This window comes from Kogia breviceps, chromosome 12, assembly GCF_026419965.1.
Source record: "Kogia breviceps isolate mKogBre1 chromosome 12, mKogBre1 haplotype 1, whole genome shotgun sequence".
Taxonomy (NCBI): domain Eukaryota; kingdom Metazoa; phylum Chordata; class Mammalia; order Artiodactyla; family Physeteridae; genus Kogia; species Kogia breviceps.
Genome location: NC_081321.1, coordinates 41,915,586 through 41,933,844, shown reverse-complemented (window position 1 = coordinate 41,933,844; position 18,259 = coordinate 41,915,586). Strand labels below are relative to the sequence as shown.

The 18,259-nt window shown below is 53.8% G+C and overlaps 1 protein-coding gene across 2 annotated transcripts; it reads left to right on the top strand.

Annotated features, from left to right (window-relative positions):
- Positions 1-2,718: 2,718 nt before the first annotated feature.
- On the top strand, positions 2,719-18,143 carry SPRYD3 (SPRY domain containing 3). Of its 2 annotated transcripts, XR_009338638.2 has the most exons (12): positions 2,768-3,038; positions 4,517-4,663; positions 5,674-5,749; positions 6,210-6,334; positions 6,639-6,774; positions 7,654-7,839; positions 14,813-14,962; positions 15,401-15,458; positions 16,070-16,189; positions 16,275-16,447; positions 16,773-16,961; positions 17,314-18,143. XR_009338638.2 is itself a non-coding variant. In XM_059082119.2 (11 exons), the coding sequence occupies exons 1-11, from the start codon at positions 3,016-3,018 to the stop codon at positions 16,905-16,907; spliced, it is 1,329 nt and encodes a 442-aa protein (XP_058938102.1). In that variant the 5' UTR covers positions 2,719-3,015; the 3' UTR covers positions 16,908-18,143. The 2 variants fall into 2 exon arrangements, 1 of the variants encoding a protein (XP_058938102.1); XM_059082119.2 differs by having other exon boundaries at positions 2,719-3,038; positions 16,773-18,143.
- Positions 18,144-18,259: the final 116 nt, after the last annotated feature.

Below are 18,259 nucleotides of genomic sequence, written 5' to 3'. Positions count from 1 at the left end.
GACTCTTCGTTGTGGTGCGAGGGTTTCTCCTTGCGGTGGCTTCTCTTGTTGCGGAGCATGGGCTCTAGGCATGCAAGCTTAAGTAGTTGCGGCGCATGGGCTCAGTAGTTGTGGCGCACAGGCTTAGTTGCTTCGCAGCATGTGGGAATCTTCCAGGACCAGGGCACGTGGGATCGTCCCAGACCAGGGATGGAACCCGTGTCCCCGCATTGGCAGGTAGATTCTTAACCACTGCGCCACCAGGGAAGTCCCGAGAATAGGGCTTTAAAGTAGAGTTTAGGGGACTTCCCTGGCAGTCCTGCGGTTAGGACCTGGTGCTATCGTCGCTGAGGGCCCCATGTTCAATCCCTGGTCGGGGAACTAGGATCCCACATGCCTCATGGCAAGGCCAAAAAAAAAAAGAGTTTAGGAGAAGAGGGAGGAGGGCATCTCAGATAGGAAAGCACATCTTTGTGTAACAGAGATGAGGGGAAAGAGGCATGCGTGTGGATGTGTGTGCCTGATTTGTTCTGTCTAGATTCCCAGTGTCCCAATGATATCAGAGAAAGGAGAACTGGGAAGGGAACAGAGCAGTTTTCTAGACTGGACTGGAGTCAGCCAGATGGTTGGGAGCTGGGAATCATTAGTGGAGAAGAAATAATAACTGGGGGTCTGAGTTTTGCTTTTTGGTAATTACATGAATAAAAATATATTCAGTAGATTGATAGAGCATTTATTTATGTGGATGTAACTACATTATATGGACATAAATAGGGAGGAATTGTGCTCCCAAGGAGCTTAGAATTAATATCTGTCCATCCAAACACACTTAATAAACACCTAAAAAACCAGTCAGGATGGTAGGGTATTCCAGGATAGAATGCAGACTGTAACAGGTGAATCTAAATGTATTATATACGTATGACAAAAACACACTGAGGGGGTGAGAAAAAAAAAAAAAGGTGCTGACCTAAGTAATTTGGAAAACAGTGTTATGACTGGAAACTGTAAGGCCAAAGATAAATGTAATGGCATACTCTACACTCTACATAAACACTGTACTCTAGTTTATAAATTCGTTTCTCATGGGCTTATGGGTTAAACTTTTTGCAACTGCTTAATAGGTACTTGGGTTGAGCAAATAAGTAATGGATATTGGGTTTCTCACTGTCAGAGAGAAGTAGGGAGGAAGGCTAGAATGAACTCTATGGTACTGGATTAGAGTAAGAAACTTCAGTACAATCCTCATGGATTGGAAGACTCCATATTGTTAAAATGTCAGTTCTCCCAAAATTGATCAATAGATTCAATGTAATCCCAATTAAAATCCCAGAAGGCTTTTTTGTAGAAATTGGCAAGTTGATTGTCTCATATAGAAAAGCAAAGGATCTGGAATAACTCAAACCAACTTTTAAAAAGTACAAAATTGAAGGACTTATACTACCTGATTTCAAAGCTCATTATAAAGCTATAGTAATCAAAACATAAAGATAGAAAAACAGATCAGTGGAACAGAGTAGAAAGTCTAGAAACAGACCCACAAAAATACAGCAGATTGATTTTTTCCCTTTTCTGTAAACACTTTTTTTTCCCCTTTTTTACTTGTTCAATAGATGTTTGACAAAGGTGCAAAGGAATTCAGTAGAGAAAGGATAGTCTTTTTAACAAATGCTGCTGGAACAGCTGGATGTCCATATGCAAAAAAAAGAAAAAATTTAACTCAAAATTAATCACAGATCTGGATAAAGCTGGTAATGCATAACCTCAATCTAATAATGAGTAAATATCAGATAAAATGAAACTGAGGGATATTAAACAATATAATTGGCATCTACTCTTCAGGAAAGACTGAATAACTGTCCCAGATTAAGGAGCCTAAGGAAACATGACAAGTAAATGTCAGTCACAGATCTGGGGTTCTAATCCAGATTTCCTAATGTCTGGTCTACACCTATTTCTGACACCTTACTTCCATTATGCCAAGTGGCCACTGTTTATAGTATAGGAGAGGATGGCTTCCATTTCATTCAACATTTGTACAGCACCTATTTATGATAAGAATAGGATAGCTCTCAGGGGTCTGAAGGAGCTCACAGTCCAGCAGAGACAGATCTACAAACAGAAGTTACTTTAATAATAAAAGTAAGAGTGTAATAAGTGCTACAAATGAGGTGCAAACGACATGGTATAAGAATACAGAGGAGGGGAAACCTTCCTATCCGGAATAGAGAAATTCGGTGATGGGAGGAACCGGGGAAGTCCTCCCCAGAATGGCAATAATCACCCTTCAGTAGGTGCTCAATAAACGTCAGTATCTTTCTTCCCTTCACATTATGGCCCCAGCCTAACTTTCCTTAAGTCACACCAACCCCTCTGTTCCTGAACAGCGTGCCGTTTCATGCCTCTGCTTTTTGCATCCTAAGTTCTCTACTCCGGGAAGGGAATGCCCTGCCTAGAATGAAGGAAAGGTAACCTGAAATGGAGCTCGGGAGAATACAAAGCATATGTTAACAGGCGCACGAGCTGTGGAGGCCAGCCTCAGGCTCTGCATCTACAAAAAGGATTTAATAAGAGTCATTTCATAAGGTTGTTGAACGGATTAAAAGAACATTCCTACAAAGCTCTTAGCCTCACGTCTGACACGGAACGAGCGCTGAGGGAATAGTCGCAGTATTTGTGGGTGCGCAGCGACCTTCCCCGCCCACCCCGCCCGGAGGGAGCCGCCCCTTGACCGGCCAGTCAGCGCCCAGGGCGCCCAGGCGGCGTCCGCGCTGCCACGTCGCCACCTCCCACCCTCTCGACACCAGTATTTAGTAGCCCCTTACCCGGCACTAGGTACCGGGTTCACCGGGCCGCGCCCGACCCGGCCTGCGTCCTTCGATTGGCTTCTGCAGGTGCCTGTCGTCCTCAACCGCTGCAGATTGGCCGGGATGGGTTGAAAGGGGCGGGCCTCGGGGAGCGTAGGAAGGGCGGGGACCCGGATGTGTGTGGTGGCGGCGGCCGAAGAGCTAGTGAGCGGAGCTCAGAGGCCTATGGATGAGGAGGACGCGGCGGCCCCGGTAGGCGGGGATCGGGGGCGGGGTCCCGGAGGCCTCGGGTCGGTCTCCACGGAGCCCGAGGCGGGAGGCTGGGGTCCTGGGAGGAGGCTTCGGAGTCAGGGGCGGGGTCTTGCTCTCTGGTCACTAGTCTTCCTCCCTGGGGACCCTCCTTGGCCCAGTGCAGGGCCTGGGGAGACTGGGCGTAGTCACACTGACGGGCCAGGGCCCCTTTCCCCCGGTTCTCGTCTGAGTGATCGGGCTGTGCCCGGTGTGGAGGCGGGGCCCGGTGCGGCCGCGTATTGGCGGCGCCAGCGCTGTGGGGTTCTAGGCAAGCGGATGCCCCTAGGTCTGGGCGCCAACATCGACCTGGGGTCGAGCCCCCTGGCCGAGTGCCAAGGAGGCCAATCCTAGGGCTGCCCCACAGCTGCCTACCCTTTTGGTCACGCGGTGGCTTGTAGCTACTGCAGAAGCGTGTAATATGCGCATTAGGATTGAATTCAACCTAGCCGAGGCTTCCTAAGCCCCTGCTGTGTGCAAGGCACAGTCAGGCCTGGGTGGAACCCTTGTCCAAGGTTTGGGGGCTGGGAAAAGAAAGTACCTCCCCTTTTTGTCGCTTTGGGAAAAATTCGTCCATTCATTCATTCATATGTTAGCACTGTTAGTGGTTTAAATACCTGGGTCGTCCTACTGCACTCCATCTTCACTGCTACCATCTTTGGGGATGCCATCTCTCATCGGAAGAGCTTCAACAGCCTCCTAATTAATTGTTTGCCACTTCTGTTCTTGCTCCTTATAGGATTAGTATAGCCTCCAACCAACAGCCTGAATGATCTTTACGATCTGATAAACCTTAAAATCATACAATTTTCTTGCTTAAAACCCTGCAGAGCTTTCCCATCACACTTGAAATAAAATTCACACTCCTTAACATGGTCTGTAGGGCACTGATCTGGCCCCTACCTTCCTTCCATCCTCTTCTGGTACATTCTCCCTCCCTCACATTCCCTACACACTAGCCACCTGGCCTTTCTATTTTCCTACCATGCCAGCTGCCTTGCACCTCAGGACCTGTGTCCTGGCTGTCCATTCTGCCTGGGATGCTCTTTCTTGGGCTTGTTACATGCCTGTCACCTTTTCGTCTCATAGAGTTCACCCCATTATTCTTTATCACAGCACTCTGCTTTTTCCTCCACTGTCTAACCTTGTCATGTCTGTTTATTGCCTGTCATGCCTCCCCCAATAGAATGGAAGTGCTATGAGAACAGAAATCCCATCCATCTTGTTCACAGCTGTATCCCTAGCACCTAGGACAGTAGGGGCACATAGTGGGAGCTCAGTAAATGTTTGCTGAATGAAAGGATGAGGGTGGGGACTGTTGAGTTCAATCTGGGCAACTGGCTTCAAGTCCAGTGTCCTCTCCGCATTCTGGGTGGAACAAGCTGAGGTACTTTGCTCAGCGCCTTGCTTCCTCCTCCTCAATCCCTTTCTCCCCCTGGCAGGTTTGTTCTCATGAACAAGATGGATGACCTCAACCTGCACTACCGGTTTCTGAATTGGCGCCGGCGGATCCGGGAGATTCGAGAGGTCCGGGCTTTCCGATATCAGGAGAGGTTCAAGCACATTCTTGTAGATGGAGACACTTTGAGGTGAGTTTCGGGGAGTGCTTCCACATTTTCCTTTCTGTGCCAGATCTTAGAGATGAAAAGGGGCTTTTGCAAAGGCAGAGGACTGTCTGCACTGCACAGGGAGGGGTATGTTGTAAACCCTGAAGGCCTTTCCGAATGGAGCAGTATATGCTTCTTCACCCCGCAGCCCCCTCTGCCTGTGTCTGTGGGTCCCTCTGTCCTGGTCTGCATTGGAAGCAGTCATGTCAGAGATGGAGGCTGCTGGGGTCTCAGGAATTGCCCAACTGCCTTGCTGAAAGGACTCCAGTGAGTCTGTGGGATGCCTGGGTCTCCTGCCTGCATCTCTGGAGTTGGGATCGATGAAGAATGGCCATTTCAAAGGCAGTGGATTTCCTGTTTTGGGAAGGACAGTCCTGTAGTGCATCCTGCTTACTGCCTTCCAACCCTTTGGTTTGTGTGTTTGTGTTTGTTTTCGCTCTGTTTTCTGGCTTGAACCCTTCCCCTGACTCCATCCAAGTCTAATTCTCTCACAAAGTTGTCACTGGAAGGGGGGAAGGAAGTAGTGCTATCTAGCCTAGAGACAAGAAAGCTGAGGAGTGGGGACTGAATAACTGTCTTCCAGTCTATGAAGGGCTTTGGTCCCGAGGATAGAGACCAGCCATTCTCCAGCTCCACTGAGGACAGAGCCAGAGGAAAAGGGCTGAAGCTGCAGCATGAGGGACTGAGGTTAGACAGGGTTGTAAGACCCCCTAATAGGCAACTGAGGGAGGCTCCGCACTCTCTTCCCCACCGGCAGTGAAGAAGCCAGGCTTGCATTGGTCTGGTGTGGGCTGGGCCCTGGCTGGAGGCGGCGGGTGGGGTGGGTGACCTCAAGTATCTTGTTATGGTGTTTGTGCAGGTGTCCTGAAGTATGGCCTGATGGATTCTCTTCTGTGCTGGCCCTCACACGGTGGGGGTTGGGGATGCTGAGGCCCTCCCCCCAACCCCTGGGCTAGGCTGCTAATGGAACTCCCCCTTCATTCCTCCTTCAGTTACCATGGAAACTCTGGTGAAGTTGGCTGCTACGTGGCTTCTCGACCCCTGACGAAGGACAGCAATTATTTTGAGGTGATCAAGGCAGGGGGTGGGCAGAGCAGGGGTGAGATGGTTAAGTTCCAAGGTGCTCTTTTATTGGGTTCTTGACTGGTCCTTTAAATTTTCCATCAGGATTATCCTGTTGGCTGGGAAAAGGGCCCAGGATGGCATGGTGCCTAATCTGAGAGGCACCCTAAAGTCCTTCCACCCTGTCCCTTCTGCTCTCCTGCCCTTCACCTAGGTAGACTTTGACGCGTGTCCTTTCCCACCCGCTAACCCAAGTCCAGCGTCTACTCCATCTCCCATCTTTTTCCATAGCTTGGAAATTATTTTCTAAGTAATTGTGGTAAAGTGGGCCCCCACTTTCCCTGGTTCTCCCTCTGAGTGCCCTGACTTTTTCTCTGATTCCCCTGTCTTTTGTTCTTTGAGCCTCAGTCCCCTTTCATGTCTAACTCCCCTCCCTGCTAACTGTGCCCTGCTTTCCTCCCTCCAGGTGTCTATTGTGGACAGCGGGGTCCGGGGTACCATTGCTGTGGGACTGGTCCCTCAGTACTACAGCTTGGATCACCAGCCTGGCTGGCTGCCTGACTCTGTAGCCTACCATGCTGATGATGGCAAGTGAGTTGCCTTTTGTGGAACCTGACCCCTTTCCTACGGATTTGGGAATCTTGGATATAATGGACTATCTCAGGGTGGCTTTGGCTATTCCTTCACTGGTCTTGAGTTATTTTCATAGACCTTTCTGATAGGGACAGGAAGGTGGCCTGTTGGCTACCCTTGGAGGTTTGCAGACTTAAAGGGGAGGGTGGAGCTCCCCCGAAAACGTAGGTAGATGCCGTTGCAGAGTGATCGGGAGCAGGAGCACTGGGGAGAGGTTGGGAAGCCACGTTCGGGTCCTGTGTCTGTGCTGCTCTGTCCACAGGCTGTACAATGGCCGGGCCAAGGGCCGCCAGTTTGGATCAAAGTGCAACTCCGGGGACCGGATTGGCTGTGGCATTGAGCCAGTGTCCTTTGATGTGCAGACTGCCCAGATCTTCTTCACCAAAAATGGGAAGCGGGTAAGTGGGACATCCTGAGTGAGATTTAAGCGGCTTGAAGCTGTCCAGGGATTTGTGTGGGTAATAAGAAAGAGTCTGCTGGCTGGGGCTTGCCCAGGGCCCCACGGGCTTATTTCCCATCTTCTTCAGTCCAGCCTCAGATTCTTCTGGGGTCTCCCGTATGTAGGAGAAGACGCTTCCCACACCCACGGGAAGCTGGGACATTCCCCAGCTGATGGACGCAGAGGGGCAGGTTTGTGCAGGAGAGGAGGGGCAGAAACTGTGGGGGACAGAATTGGTGATGTGGGGGAAGGTTTTGAGCAGAAAAAAAGATGGGGAGATTATGACCTGGCTGCATAAGCTGGAGGTCCTCTTGGGATTTTTGACTTGAATGCTTTTGGGGATATGTCCTTTCTGTGTTTCGTGTTCCTTGTGTCACTTCTCCTTTCCTTCCCTCTTCAGAGAGAGACTAGTGATGGTGAAGGGATGGGATAAGAGCAAATAGGAGAGACCCTGGCTCTTTTTCTTCTCCTCCCCAGCCCCATCTCCCACCCTGAGAAATTGCCTTCTCAGGCCTCCGCCGGCCAGCCTAGTGGTCTTCCTCCCTTAAGCATCTATGCTCAGCACTTTCCTGCTCCAGTCCACACTCATGTGTACCTAAAGTGTATGGGGGATTGTCAAGAGACTTGTGTTTGCCTTCCAGCTCCGTGGGTACCTTGCTCAGCTAGGAGAACTCAGCAGCTTTTGATGCTTCTCTGTACCTCTGTCTTGCTCCCTGTCAGTGTGTGTGATGATGACTGGTTGCACCATCTCAAAAGTCCCCTTGTGAGAATTAGATAAGCTGTGGAAAAGTGAGCCAGGCGGCAGCTCCCTCCCTTCCTCCCCCTCCCTCCGCTGCAGGTGGGCTCCACCATCATGCCCATGTCCCCTGATGGGCTGTTCCCAGCAGTGGGCATGCACTCCCTGGGTGAGGAGGTGCGGCTGCACCTGAACGCTGAGCTGGGCCGCGAGGACGACAGTGTCATGATGGTGGACAGTTACGAGGACGAGTGGGGCCGGCTGCACGACGTCAGAGTCTGTGGAACTGTAAGTAAGGGGCAGGTAGGGCTGGGCAGAATCCCGGGGTCCACAGAAGCATGTCAGGATTGCTTAGAATAGGGAGTGGGAAAAAAAAAAAAAAAGAATAGGGAGTGAAGACAGGGTCCTTTTAAAAATTAATTAATTAATTAATTAATTTTTGCCTGTATTGGGTCTTTGTTGTGGCGTGTGGGCTTCCTCTAGTTGCAGCGAGTGGGGACTACTCTTCATTGCACTGCACAGGCTTCTCATCACGGTGGCCTCTCTTGTTGTGAAGCAGGGACTCTAGGTGCAAGGGCTTCCGTAGTTGCGGCACACGGGCTCAGTAGTTGTGGCTCGTGGGCTCTAGAGCGTAGGCTCAGTAGTTGCAGCGCATGGGCTTAGTTGCTCCGCGGCATGTGGGATCTTTCCGGACCAGGGCTCAAACCCGTGTCCCCTGCATTGGCAGGTGGATTCTCAACCACTGCGCCACCAGGGAAGTCCCAAGACAGGGTCTTTTGTAGGGTTTTGGAAAGTGGGAATTTTGTCAGGAGAGCGTGGCGTCCTGACATGGTTCTTGAGTCCAGATCTGTGTTCTCCTTAGCGTTGGTCCTCTTTCCTGCCTTCCCTTTGAGAGCTCAGCCTAGTTTCTTAACCCTGGGAACAAGCAGTAGCCAGTAGCTCTCCTTTGCCTTCTTTGGTTCCTTCAGCCCCCTCCCCCCACCCATGCACACTGCTGCCCTGCATGCCTGCCTTTGAGAGGCTGGGCTGACTTGGAGGCGGGATGCCTGGAACACCCTTTTGGCTTGATCCCAGCCCAGCTAGCCCAGCTTTCCATTCTCTGCACTGTGGAGCAGGTGTGGTCACAAATCCCACTCATGCTGGCGAAGGTTCTTTGAGATCTTTTTCGAGTAAGCATAAATGACAGTCTCTTCTGCCTTCCTACATTTTATAGAGGATGAGAATAGAGGCACATAATGATTCAGTGAGAGTCCTTGATCCTCCAAAGCTGGCCTTTTTATACATTTCATCATACCTGCTTTAGTCCCCTGCCTAGATTTTAAACTTTCTTGGGAAGTGTATGGACCTTGAGAGAGGGAAATTCTTCATATCTACCCTCTGTGCCTCATTCTGGGTTGGGAGTGAATGGATGCTGAGTTAGGGGTCTGGCCCTGACCTCTGGTGGGCCGCTTGGGCCTTCTACTTCGCATTGTCCCTCTGCTGCCCTCCCGCTCCTTCCCGGCTCAACCTTTTCCTCTGCCCTCTGGCATTCTCACCCCAACCCAGGCTGTTTTCAACTCAGCCTTTGATAGCAAAACAGAAGCAGCGGGGGGGTGGGTGGGTGGGAGTGGATTATGAGTAAGGCTCTCCACTCTGGAGTTCAAGGTGAGTCAAACACAAGGAAAATGACAGAAAGTGTGGCCTCCTGCAGCTTCGGGCACTCTGCACCCCATTCTGGCACTAGGATCCAGGAGGCCTCAGGTGCCCACTCCCTGACCTTCGTCCCTCCTTTCTTTTCCCCTTCCACCATCATTTTGACAACATTTACAGAGTTGAACTTGGGACTGAGCCAGGGCGATGTTCCAGCTCTCATCCTTGACCTCTCCTCAAGAGTTTTTTCCTGGCATCCTTTCCCTGCCTGGACCTGTCTCCACTCTGCTCCCTGCTCCTCCCAGGCAGTCTTTTCTAATTGATGCGGAATCCTGTAGACATTTATAAATAGCCTTCCTTCCTCCCTGCCCTTCCCCCAGTGCCCTCAGGCCACACATTTAAGAATTTTTTTCTTTCTTGGACATAAGCTGTTCAGTGTAGCTCTTCTGTCAAACCCGCACCCCAGCTGGGGACAGCTGGCAGGGTAAGCACACTGCTCCCTGTGCACTTGCGCCTCTGGGGCAGACGTGGGCATGAGCCTCTTGAGGGACGCAGTCTTCTCTTCTAGTCTTGCCAACTACCTCATCTTTCAAATGAGGGTGACTTACCCAGTTTCTGCCAGCCCCTCGGCTCCCCATCCACTCTTGCCTCCTGGCCTCCTGGCCTCATCCTTTTTGTCCCTTCTGACCATCCACTGTATTTCCGATCCAGCAATCAGAGTGGTGTCAGCCTGGAGGAGCCTGGGAGAGGTCATTAGGCTGTGCCTGTGCCTCCTATTTCTAAAGATGTCCAGCACAGCTGCTTCTCCTCTCTGCCCTTCCTGTTTTTACGTCCCCCTCTGTGGGGAGCCCTTCCCTGAGACCTCAGACCTCTGCTGTTGTTGCAGCCTGTTTCTCCTGCCCCAGGTGATGTTCCCAGAAGGACACCCCATAGAACTATAAAGGTCTGGAGGAGGCTTTGTTGCCATCCTGTCCAGGTTTCTCAGTGCAGAGACTGTGGGCATCTTAGGTGAGACAGTTCCTCGATGTGCAGGACATTTAGCATCCCTGGTTCCCAGACCCAGGATGCTGGTATCTCCGCCCGCACCCCCCCTTCCCTGCCCCAGTTGTCGTGACTGCCCGCACATTCCCATATATCCTCTTGTACTGCTGAGAAAACAGTCCCAGAGAAAAGTGAAGAGACTTGATCAAATGTCAAACAGCGAATTAGCAGCAGAACTAAGCCCAGATATTCATTCCTTGACCCTGCTTTTTCCACTGTCTGATATATGCTGCTGCCTTCTGCCCAGGCCCACTCTTATGTAGCCAATCTCTCCTGCTCGCTTCTCACAAGATGAATCCAGAGTTCCTGGGCTTAAATTCCCACGTCCCTGGGGATTTCTCCCGTCTAGTGTCTTTAGCCAGGGGCCTCCTAGGTGAGTTTACTTGGCTACCTTGGAATTCTTTTACTCCTAGCCCTTTCTCCCAGTTTTGTAGTCTCAATTATCCTCTCTTCTCCCTTCTCACTGGTTCTTCCCATACAGAAGAGTGAATTCAACTCCTGACCCTTATTTTTCCTCCAGCAATTCATTATGAAAAGTTTCAAACATACAGGAAAGTTGAAAAAAATAGCACAGTGAACACCCACTGTATCCCCACTACCTAGATTCAAGAGTTGTTAATATTTAGTTGTGTTTGTTTGATCTGAGGATCTATATATAGACAGACTGGCTCTTTCCAGAGGGAAGTCTTTCCCTGCTTCCTGTGGCCTCACTTTCCCCTCCTAAAGAGTGACCCCTTCCCAGAGCTCCGGATGCTGAAGAATTGCTGTTGCGTTTGCTCAGGCACGGGCTGCTGCCCCTCATTCCTGTCCCCAGGCCTTGCACAGTGAGGTAATGTGTCAAGGGCGGGGGGCAGTAGGTAGGGCTGGGGGATTAGACTCATTCTGTCTTTGTTTCTCATTTCTGTTCGTAGCTCCTCTAACAACTCCTTAGTGACGGCGCAACAGCTTTGGTACACAAAGTGGGGTGAATGAGGCCCCACCCTCTCAGGGGTCCTCCCTGGGCGCAGCCCAGGAGGAGACCGTGTTGGGGCCTGAGCTGGCCCGTGGGGAGCATGTTCTTGGTTCGTGTTTCACTTGCTTCTAGGCCCTCCGGGCACTGAGTCCTCCCTTGCTCCTGTCAAGAGGGATTAGGGTCTCTGCTGGCAAGAGGAGGAGGGCGGGTCGCAGCAGGAGAGGAGGCTGAGAAGGGCTACTGGTATGAGGGAGGGGGCGGGGTGCAGGAGGCTCTCTGCACTCTGGTCTGCAGCCTCCGCTCTGTGGAGCTGACCTGTTTGGCCTCTCAAGGCTTCCTTTGTGTGTGGAGGGAGGTGGGGTGGGGAGGGGTTCTTGAGAGCCTTAAGGAAAGGGTTCCCCACCCCCACCAAAGATGTAAAGGAGCATGCCTGTTGACTGGGGGTATTGTTTGAGGAGAAACCCTGGGAGGAAGACAGTTGGTCCCTTGGGATGGAGTCATCTGAGGAGTGTCCTGGGAGTCCAAGGGACCATTCTAGTTGGGGGTAAGGGCTGAGGTGAAAGATCCTTTCCTTCTTTGTGATTGGCAGTTCCAGTCTGTTGTAGCTTGGGGGCGACTGTTAATGTTTAGGGAGCATTGGAACTTTGGGATATTCCAGTATCACCCCCATTTCCTGAGTCAGGGGAAGGCTGACGTGTGCATTTATCACCTACCGGGGGTCAGGCTCCAGGCTAAGCCCTTGACACTCACTTCACTTCATCGTACTCATATTTGGAGATGCAGGTAGTGGTACCCTTATTTTACTGAGGAAGTATATGAGGCTTAAAGAAGTGAGAGTCACTTGCTTGAGTTTAGTGACTAGTAAGTAATAGGAGCTAGGATTTGAACCCAGGTCTGTTTGATTCTCTTTCAAACTAAGAAGTATCTTGGGAATTCCCTGGTGGTCCAGTGGTTAGGACTTCGTGCTTCCACTGCAGCGGGCACGGGTTCGATCCCTGGTCGGGGAACTCAGATCCCGCAAGCCCTGTGGCATGGCCAAAAAAAAAAAAGTAGAAACTAAGAGGCACCTGAGGCACAGATTGAGGGACCAGCATCAAGATTCTAGCAACTCAGACTCTAGGTGCTAAACCTCTCATCTCCTCTAGGTTTCTACCAGCCCTAGTCTAAGGAGGGGAGGAGTGCACTCAAGCAAGGATCTATCAGGGAGGCCAGACTCTCCCCTACCCACTCCTCTGAGTGCTCTGAGAAGGTTCCCAGGGCTTGGGAGGACTTTGCCCAGGGGCAGGAGAGTGGAACCAGAGGAACAGATGGGGCTTCCCTGGTGGCGCAGTGGTTGAGAATCCGCCTGCCGATGCAGGGGTCACAGGTTCGTGCCCCGGTCCGGGAAGATCCCACATGCCGCGGAGTGGCTAGGCCCGTGAGCCATGGCCGCTGAGCCTGCGCGTACGGAGCCTGTGCTCCGCAACGGGAGAGGCCACGACAGTGAGAGGCCCGCGTACCACACACACACACACACAAAAACAAAAAAAACCAGAGGAACAGATGAATCCAGGGGCTTACACCCTAAGGGGTGGGTGACTCCTCTCTTGAAGAGGTGGCTTGTGCATGGCCCTAGAGGCATTCAGCAGTCTGTCTGAGCTGCTCTGCTTTCTGAGCTGCTCTGCGGGCTGGGGAGTGGGTTTTAGAGTCCCACGTTAGTGTGTTTCATCCTCCTGGCCTTTTAGCTTAAGGAACCATCCCCACCCTATCCATAGACAAACCGGCAGCCTGCCCCCCTCTGGGCTGAGGCAGAGGGAATGGTTGGGCGGGTTTTTCCAGATCAGGATCTGGATCTCCTGTCTCTTGGCTCTGGAAGTGGAGAACACTGTGTTTCCTATGCCGAGGCCAGTTGGATGGAGTGGGTCAAGGGCAGCTGTGGGATCCCCCACCCAGTTCTGCAATGCAGGGTGGAGAGGTTGGGCTGGGGGCTGCTCGGATTGGGTGGAGTCTATGTTAGTTAATGTGCATCATACCACATCCCTCTGGGCCCTGTGGGGAGGGATGCAGAGGAGGAACCCAGGCCACGCTGAGAACATACAGAGGACCAGAAATAGAATTTAAACAGTGTGGGCCTTCCTAATACCCAGTAAATCAGAAGACCACCTGCAGGGGACCCCTTTCTGATGGAAGAAAGCAGTGTGAGATAATGGAGACTTGGGCTAGGAGTATGAATATCACAGAGCCAGTGTGCCCCGAAACATGTATGGTGCTGGCTGCAGGAAGGAGAGAAGAAAGTTTAGGTGGCCTCCTGTACACCTCTGGCCTTTCTCCTGGTGCCCCCTGTCCCCCGCCTCCAGTTCTCTGGGGAGGAGGGGAGAATGGACTTGAGGTGACAGGGCTTCAGGGATCCAGGGCTGAGAAGGGGGCCGAGTCCCTCTCTTGCCTCCCTGGAGGGGTTGCTGAGGACACAGCGCCTGCCTCTGCCGAAGACACACGGAGGCTTCGGCACTGGTGCAGGCTAGTGTGATGCCTTTCCTGTTCAGGCAGGAGTTCTTTGTGGGGTGAGAGGCCAGCGTCCCAAAGCTTGCCAGGGATAAGTGGAGGAGATCCTCAGGGAGTGAGTTTTCTTCAGGGCCGGAGGGGTGGGAGGGTAGAAGAAAGTCTTGAGGGGCAGTTTGGTTAATTAAAAAGGGATTAAGGAATCCCAGGTGATGCTGAGGGTGGGGGAAAGAGGGGATGGGGTTGAGTCACAGCCCTACTATCACCATGACAACTGATAAATAAATCCTCCCAGATCGGGGGTTGCCGCCCCATCATGCCCAGGCAGGATCACTGTGGGGCCGAAGAGCCCCAAGAGCCCATCAGTCATCTCCCCTCCACACCCCTGCTCCAGCTTGAAAGAGCCATGAGGGGCTGGGAGCAGGAACGCCTGCCTTTCTAGCTTCTCTCTCTGCCTGCTCCCCTCCCTCACATTAAATGAAGGAGAAGAGCTGGTCGTCCTCGGTTCCCTGGCTCCCCTCGGCACCTCCCTGACCCCGCTACAAACAGCTCTGTTCAAAGCCAAGTAAAACACAGACCTTGAGAAATTTTATCAGTCCCATCCCAGGCAGAACTGGCTTCTGAGCTCGTCTCCCCTCCCCCGGACGTCTGGAGTTGGCCCCTAACCTCTGCATCCTCCCCATCCCCCTGAGGCACCCTGAGAAAGCCATCAGCCTTCCTCTCAGCCTAGCCTTTGCTTCTCCTCTTCTCTGTGTTCAGAGCCCCTGGGTGGCCCTTTCCTGGCAGGGTGATTGAGGGAAGTGATGGCAGAGTCTACAGACCCCTGTGTGGTCCTGGCGCTCGGCCATCCAGAACGCCGTGCTGCTCTCGCCGGCTCCCCACAGCAAGGAGAGGGTTTTTGGCTCGGTAGGCAGGTGGGCGCAGCCTTTAGCAGGGGCTCAGCCCTCTTGCTCGTGCTGCCACCTCTACGCCCCTGCCCCCATCCCTGTTCTCCCGCGCCTGCCTGGAACCCTGAGGCCCACTTTGTGCCTCCAGGTTCCCTTCCCTTTCGGCCAGGGCTTTCTGTGAGACCCAGGAAAACTGGTCCCCAGATGGCCCTGGAACCAGGTTTCCAGGGGTGGGGTGCTAGCCTGCCCCCCACCCCTGGTTCTTCCCCCACAGCTACTGGAGTACTTGGGCAAGGGCAAGAGCATCGTGGATGTGGGGCTGGCCCAGGCCCGGCACCCGCTGAGCACCCGTAGCCACTACTTCGAAGTGGAGATCGTGGACCCTGGAGAGAAATGCTACATCGCCTTGGGGCTGGCCCGGAAGGTGGGCGCCAGTGCTGGCCTTTGGCCTGTGGAGCTGCTCAGCTCTGGGACTGTTGGGCCGGGGCCCGGAGCTCTTGGGGAGATCAAGGGGCTGGGCTGCAGAGGGAAGTCTAACCCGAGACAGAACAGGCCGTATGTATCTGCCGTATAAGGGCACAGACCCCAAGTCACCTCGGAGCTGAGAGAGGGTCGTGATCGCACCACACACGCACCAAGGCCTGGATGTGGGGTGGGGGGCAGCCTGTAGCCCTGGCTGGGAAAGCCAAGCACCTTCCCACCTTCCCCTGCAACCTCCAGTGCCTGAGTGGTGAGGCTGCCGGGGTGGGAGCAGCCATCTGGGTTGTAGCTTTGTTTCAGAAGATCGAGGGTTCGTAAGCCACTCTCCCGTCCTCTTTTCTGTGCGTGGTACCACAGCTTTCCTTTTTTTGTCTTGGTGTAGGATTATCCCAAGAACAGGCACCCTGGCTGGAGCAGAGGGTCTGTGGCTTATCATGCAGGTGCGTGAGGGGCTGCCCTGGGGAAGCTGGGTGGGGGTTGGGTATAGGGGCAGAGGGACATCCATTTCCCTGACCCTGCACTAGGGGCCTCGCCTTCAGCATCTGGCCAGAGAGACTTTCCCCTGCGGCTCTCTGCTCTCCCCATCCCAAGCTGCTAGCGCTTTCTCTTCATCTGTATTTTTCCTCCCAGCCCAAAAAGCCAGGGGAGCAGAACAGGGGTGGGGGATCTGGGCCCGAACTGGACATTCCAGGCCTCTGAGTTGGCTCCCTCTGCACCCTTCCTGCAGATTCTGCATTTTCTTTTTTTTGGATTGGCTTGATTTCCTTTAGGGCTTCCTTTAGAAAGGAGGAGCTGTGAGTTCCTGGTCCTGCCTCTCCCTCCCCTCCGAGGGCCCCGCTCTTTGACCAGCTCCCGAGGGTGTTTCCCCCTTAGCCCCTTGAGGGGACAGATGTGTGTCTCTCTTTAACCTGGTGCCATCATTCTCTGTCCTCCCTTCCTTAGGGCCAGTGAGGGAGGGAGGGACACTTCAACTTTAAGCAGGGGCCGCTCTAGGGGCTGTAGGGTGTCGGCCCCTCCCTCAAGTGTATGTCCTCTCCCCTCCCTCCGACAGATGACGGGAAGATCTTCCATGGCAGTGGTGTGGGGGACCCCTTTGGGCCACGCTGTTACAAAGGGGACATCATGGGCTGTGGAATCATGTTCCCCCGGGACTACATCTTGGACAGTGAGGGTGAGTGGGGTGACCGTGGCCAGCAAGGCTGGTCAGGCAGAGGGTGGGGGCAGTACCACAGGAGCTCAGGTTTCCTGGCCCCCAGGTGACAGTGATGACAGCTGTGACACAGTGATCCTGTCCCCGACCGCCCGAGCTGTCCGGAATGTCCGGAACGTCATGTACCTGCACCAGGAAGGGGAAGAGGAAGAGGAGGAAGAGGAAGAGGAAGATGATGGGGAAGAGATAGAACAGGAGCACGAGGGCAAGAAGGTGGTGGTGAGTGGAGTGGGTCTGGGGTTGGACTAAGGGTCTTGGGCCTCCATGAGGTCTGGTGTTAGTGCAGAAAGCGGAGCCCAGGGAGGGGAGAGGGGAAGCCCTGCTGCTGTGGGCGTGGGGCTGCTGAGTGGGGAGACTGGCTGGGAGGGGAGGTCGGTTTCTGGCCTCGGGACGCCCTCTCGTGGTCACCTCCTGCATCGCCCTCTGTCTCTCGCCAACAGTGGTGCGAGTTGGGAGTGATGGGGCTCAGGCCTACGTAGCTGCTCCAGCATCCTCAGAGGAGAGGCTAGAGCCTGCCTATCCCACTTTTCCCTTCCACCCCCAGGTTTTCTTCACTCGGAATGGCAAGATCATTGGGAAGAAGGATGCCGTCGTACCTTCTGGGGGCTTCTTCCCCACAATTGGGATGCTGAGCTGTGGGGAGAAAGTCAAAGTGGATCTGCACCCCTTGAGTGGCTAGGCCTTCTCCCCTGGACCTGCCCCTTCTCCCTCTCCTCGCCCTTTGCAGAGCCAGGTACCCCGTTCCTGACGCCCTGAGGATTTGCTTACCCAGCAGGCCCCAGGGGGTGTGTTGTCCCTCTGTCCTACCAGATCGGGCCCCTGCCAAGCTCCTCTGTGCCCATGTTTCTGACCTGGTGCTGCCCCTGTTGTTAGTCCCTGGGTAAGAGTTCCTGGCTGGACAGGAACCAGCCCAAAGGATGGTGTTGCTTCATGGGTGGGTCCCACTGGCTTTGGCCGTGGGCTCCCGCATGCCCCTCCCACTCTGGCCCGCGTGAGGGGAGAGGAGTGAGCGCCTGTCTCAGCTGCTTTCGGGCGTGAGGCTCAGCAAGGGTGGAACAGGACACCCCCTCCTCTGTTTACCACAGGGTTCCTCTTCTCATCTTCTTTCCTGATCCCTGTCCTCGTCGTCGTGTGAAGCAGTTGCCGCTGTCACCCCCCCCCGGCTGGGCTGGGGGGGGCTCTCTTGGGCCCTCTGTCTCCTTCCAGTGACTGGTGTCCCGAGAAGACTACTCGAGGGTCTCCGTTCTTTCCCCTGCGAGCCAGCTTCCTCCCTCACTGCCTGCTCAGGCACCACAGTCCCCCCGAGAATCCGAGTCTCTGGCTTCCCCCAGCTGTACACACGTAGATGGTGTCCATGACGTGTTTGATGGGGTGAGAGAGGGGCTGTCAAATCGGGGAACTAGAGCCTTTGCTCCTGTCTCCCCCTTGCCCTCCTTGGCTCCCCTGTGGCACCCGTCTCTCGTTCCTGGGGAGGCAGGCGGAGACTCCAGAGCCTGTCTCTCCCACGTGGTGAGGGCAGGACCCCAGAGCCCTAGCGAGAGCCCGAGGGCACGGGCCCATGCTCCCCTGCCCTGCCTTGCCCCCGCCCCTGCTTGCTGCCTGTGCCAGTTGCCTGTTTTGCTTCAGTGTTTGATTCTAGCACTTAACGCGTCCTCCCGCACCAAGCCCTCCTGTCTCCTAGCCCCTTGACCCCTGTCCCCTCCTCAGTGGCTTCTGGGAGGGAGATGGAGCAGGAGCAGGTGGCCTTGGTTTGGGCAGAGTGGGCAGGGCTTTGGGGAAAGGGATGCCATGTTGTGCTGCTGGGGCCTCCCCTTTGGCCCTCCCTTCAGGCCCTGCACTATGATGTATGAAATGTATGTACAGACCAGAGATGTTTATACAGCCAATAAAGATGGAGTTTCCATATTTATCAGTACGGCCGGGACAGGGGAATCCTTTCCAGTACAGGGGACCAGGGACAGGGCTGGAGGAGGGGGCGGCCAAGGGCACTTGCTCACCAGGCACGTGTGGACCAGTATGGGGTCAGGGAGG

Bases quoted from the DNA above. Each gene is read 5' to 3' on its own strand.
- SPRYD3 (XM_059082119.2), top strand. From the start codon at position 3,016: ATGAGGAGGACGCGGCGGCCCCG. The intron at 5,750-6,209 runs GTGATCAAGGCA...TCCTCCCTCCAG, and splicing joins AGGACAGCAATTATTTTGAG to GTGTCTATTGTGGACAGCGG. The intron at 16,448-16,772 runs GTGAGTGGAGTG...TTCCACCCCCAG, and splicing joins ACGAGGGCAAGAAGGTGGTG to GTTTTCTTCACTCGGAATGG.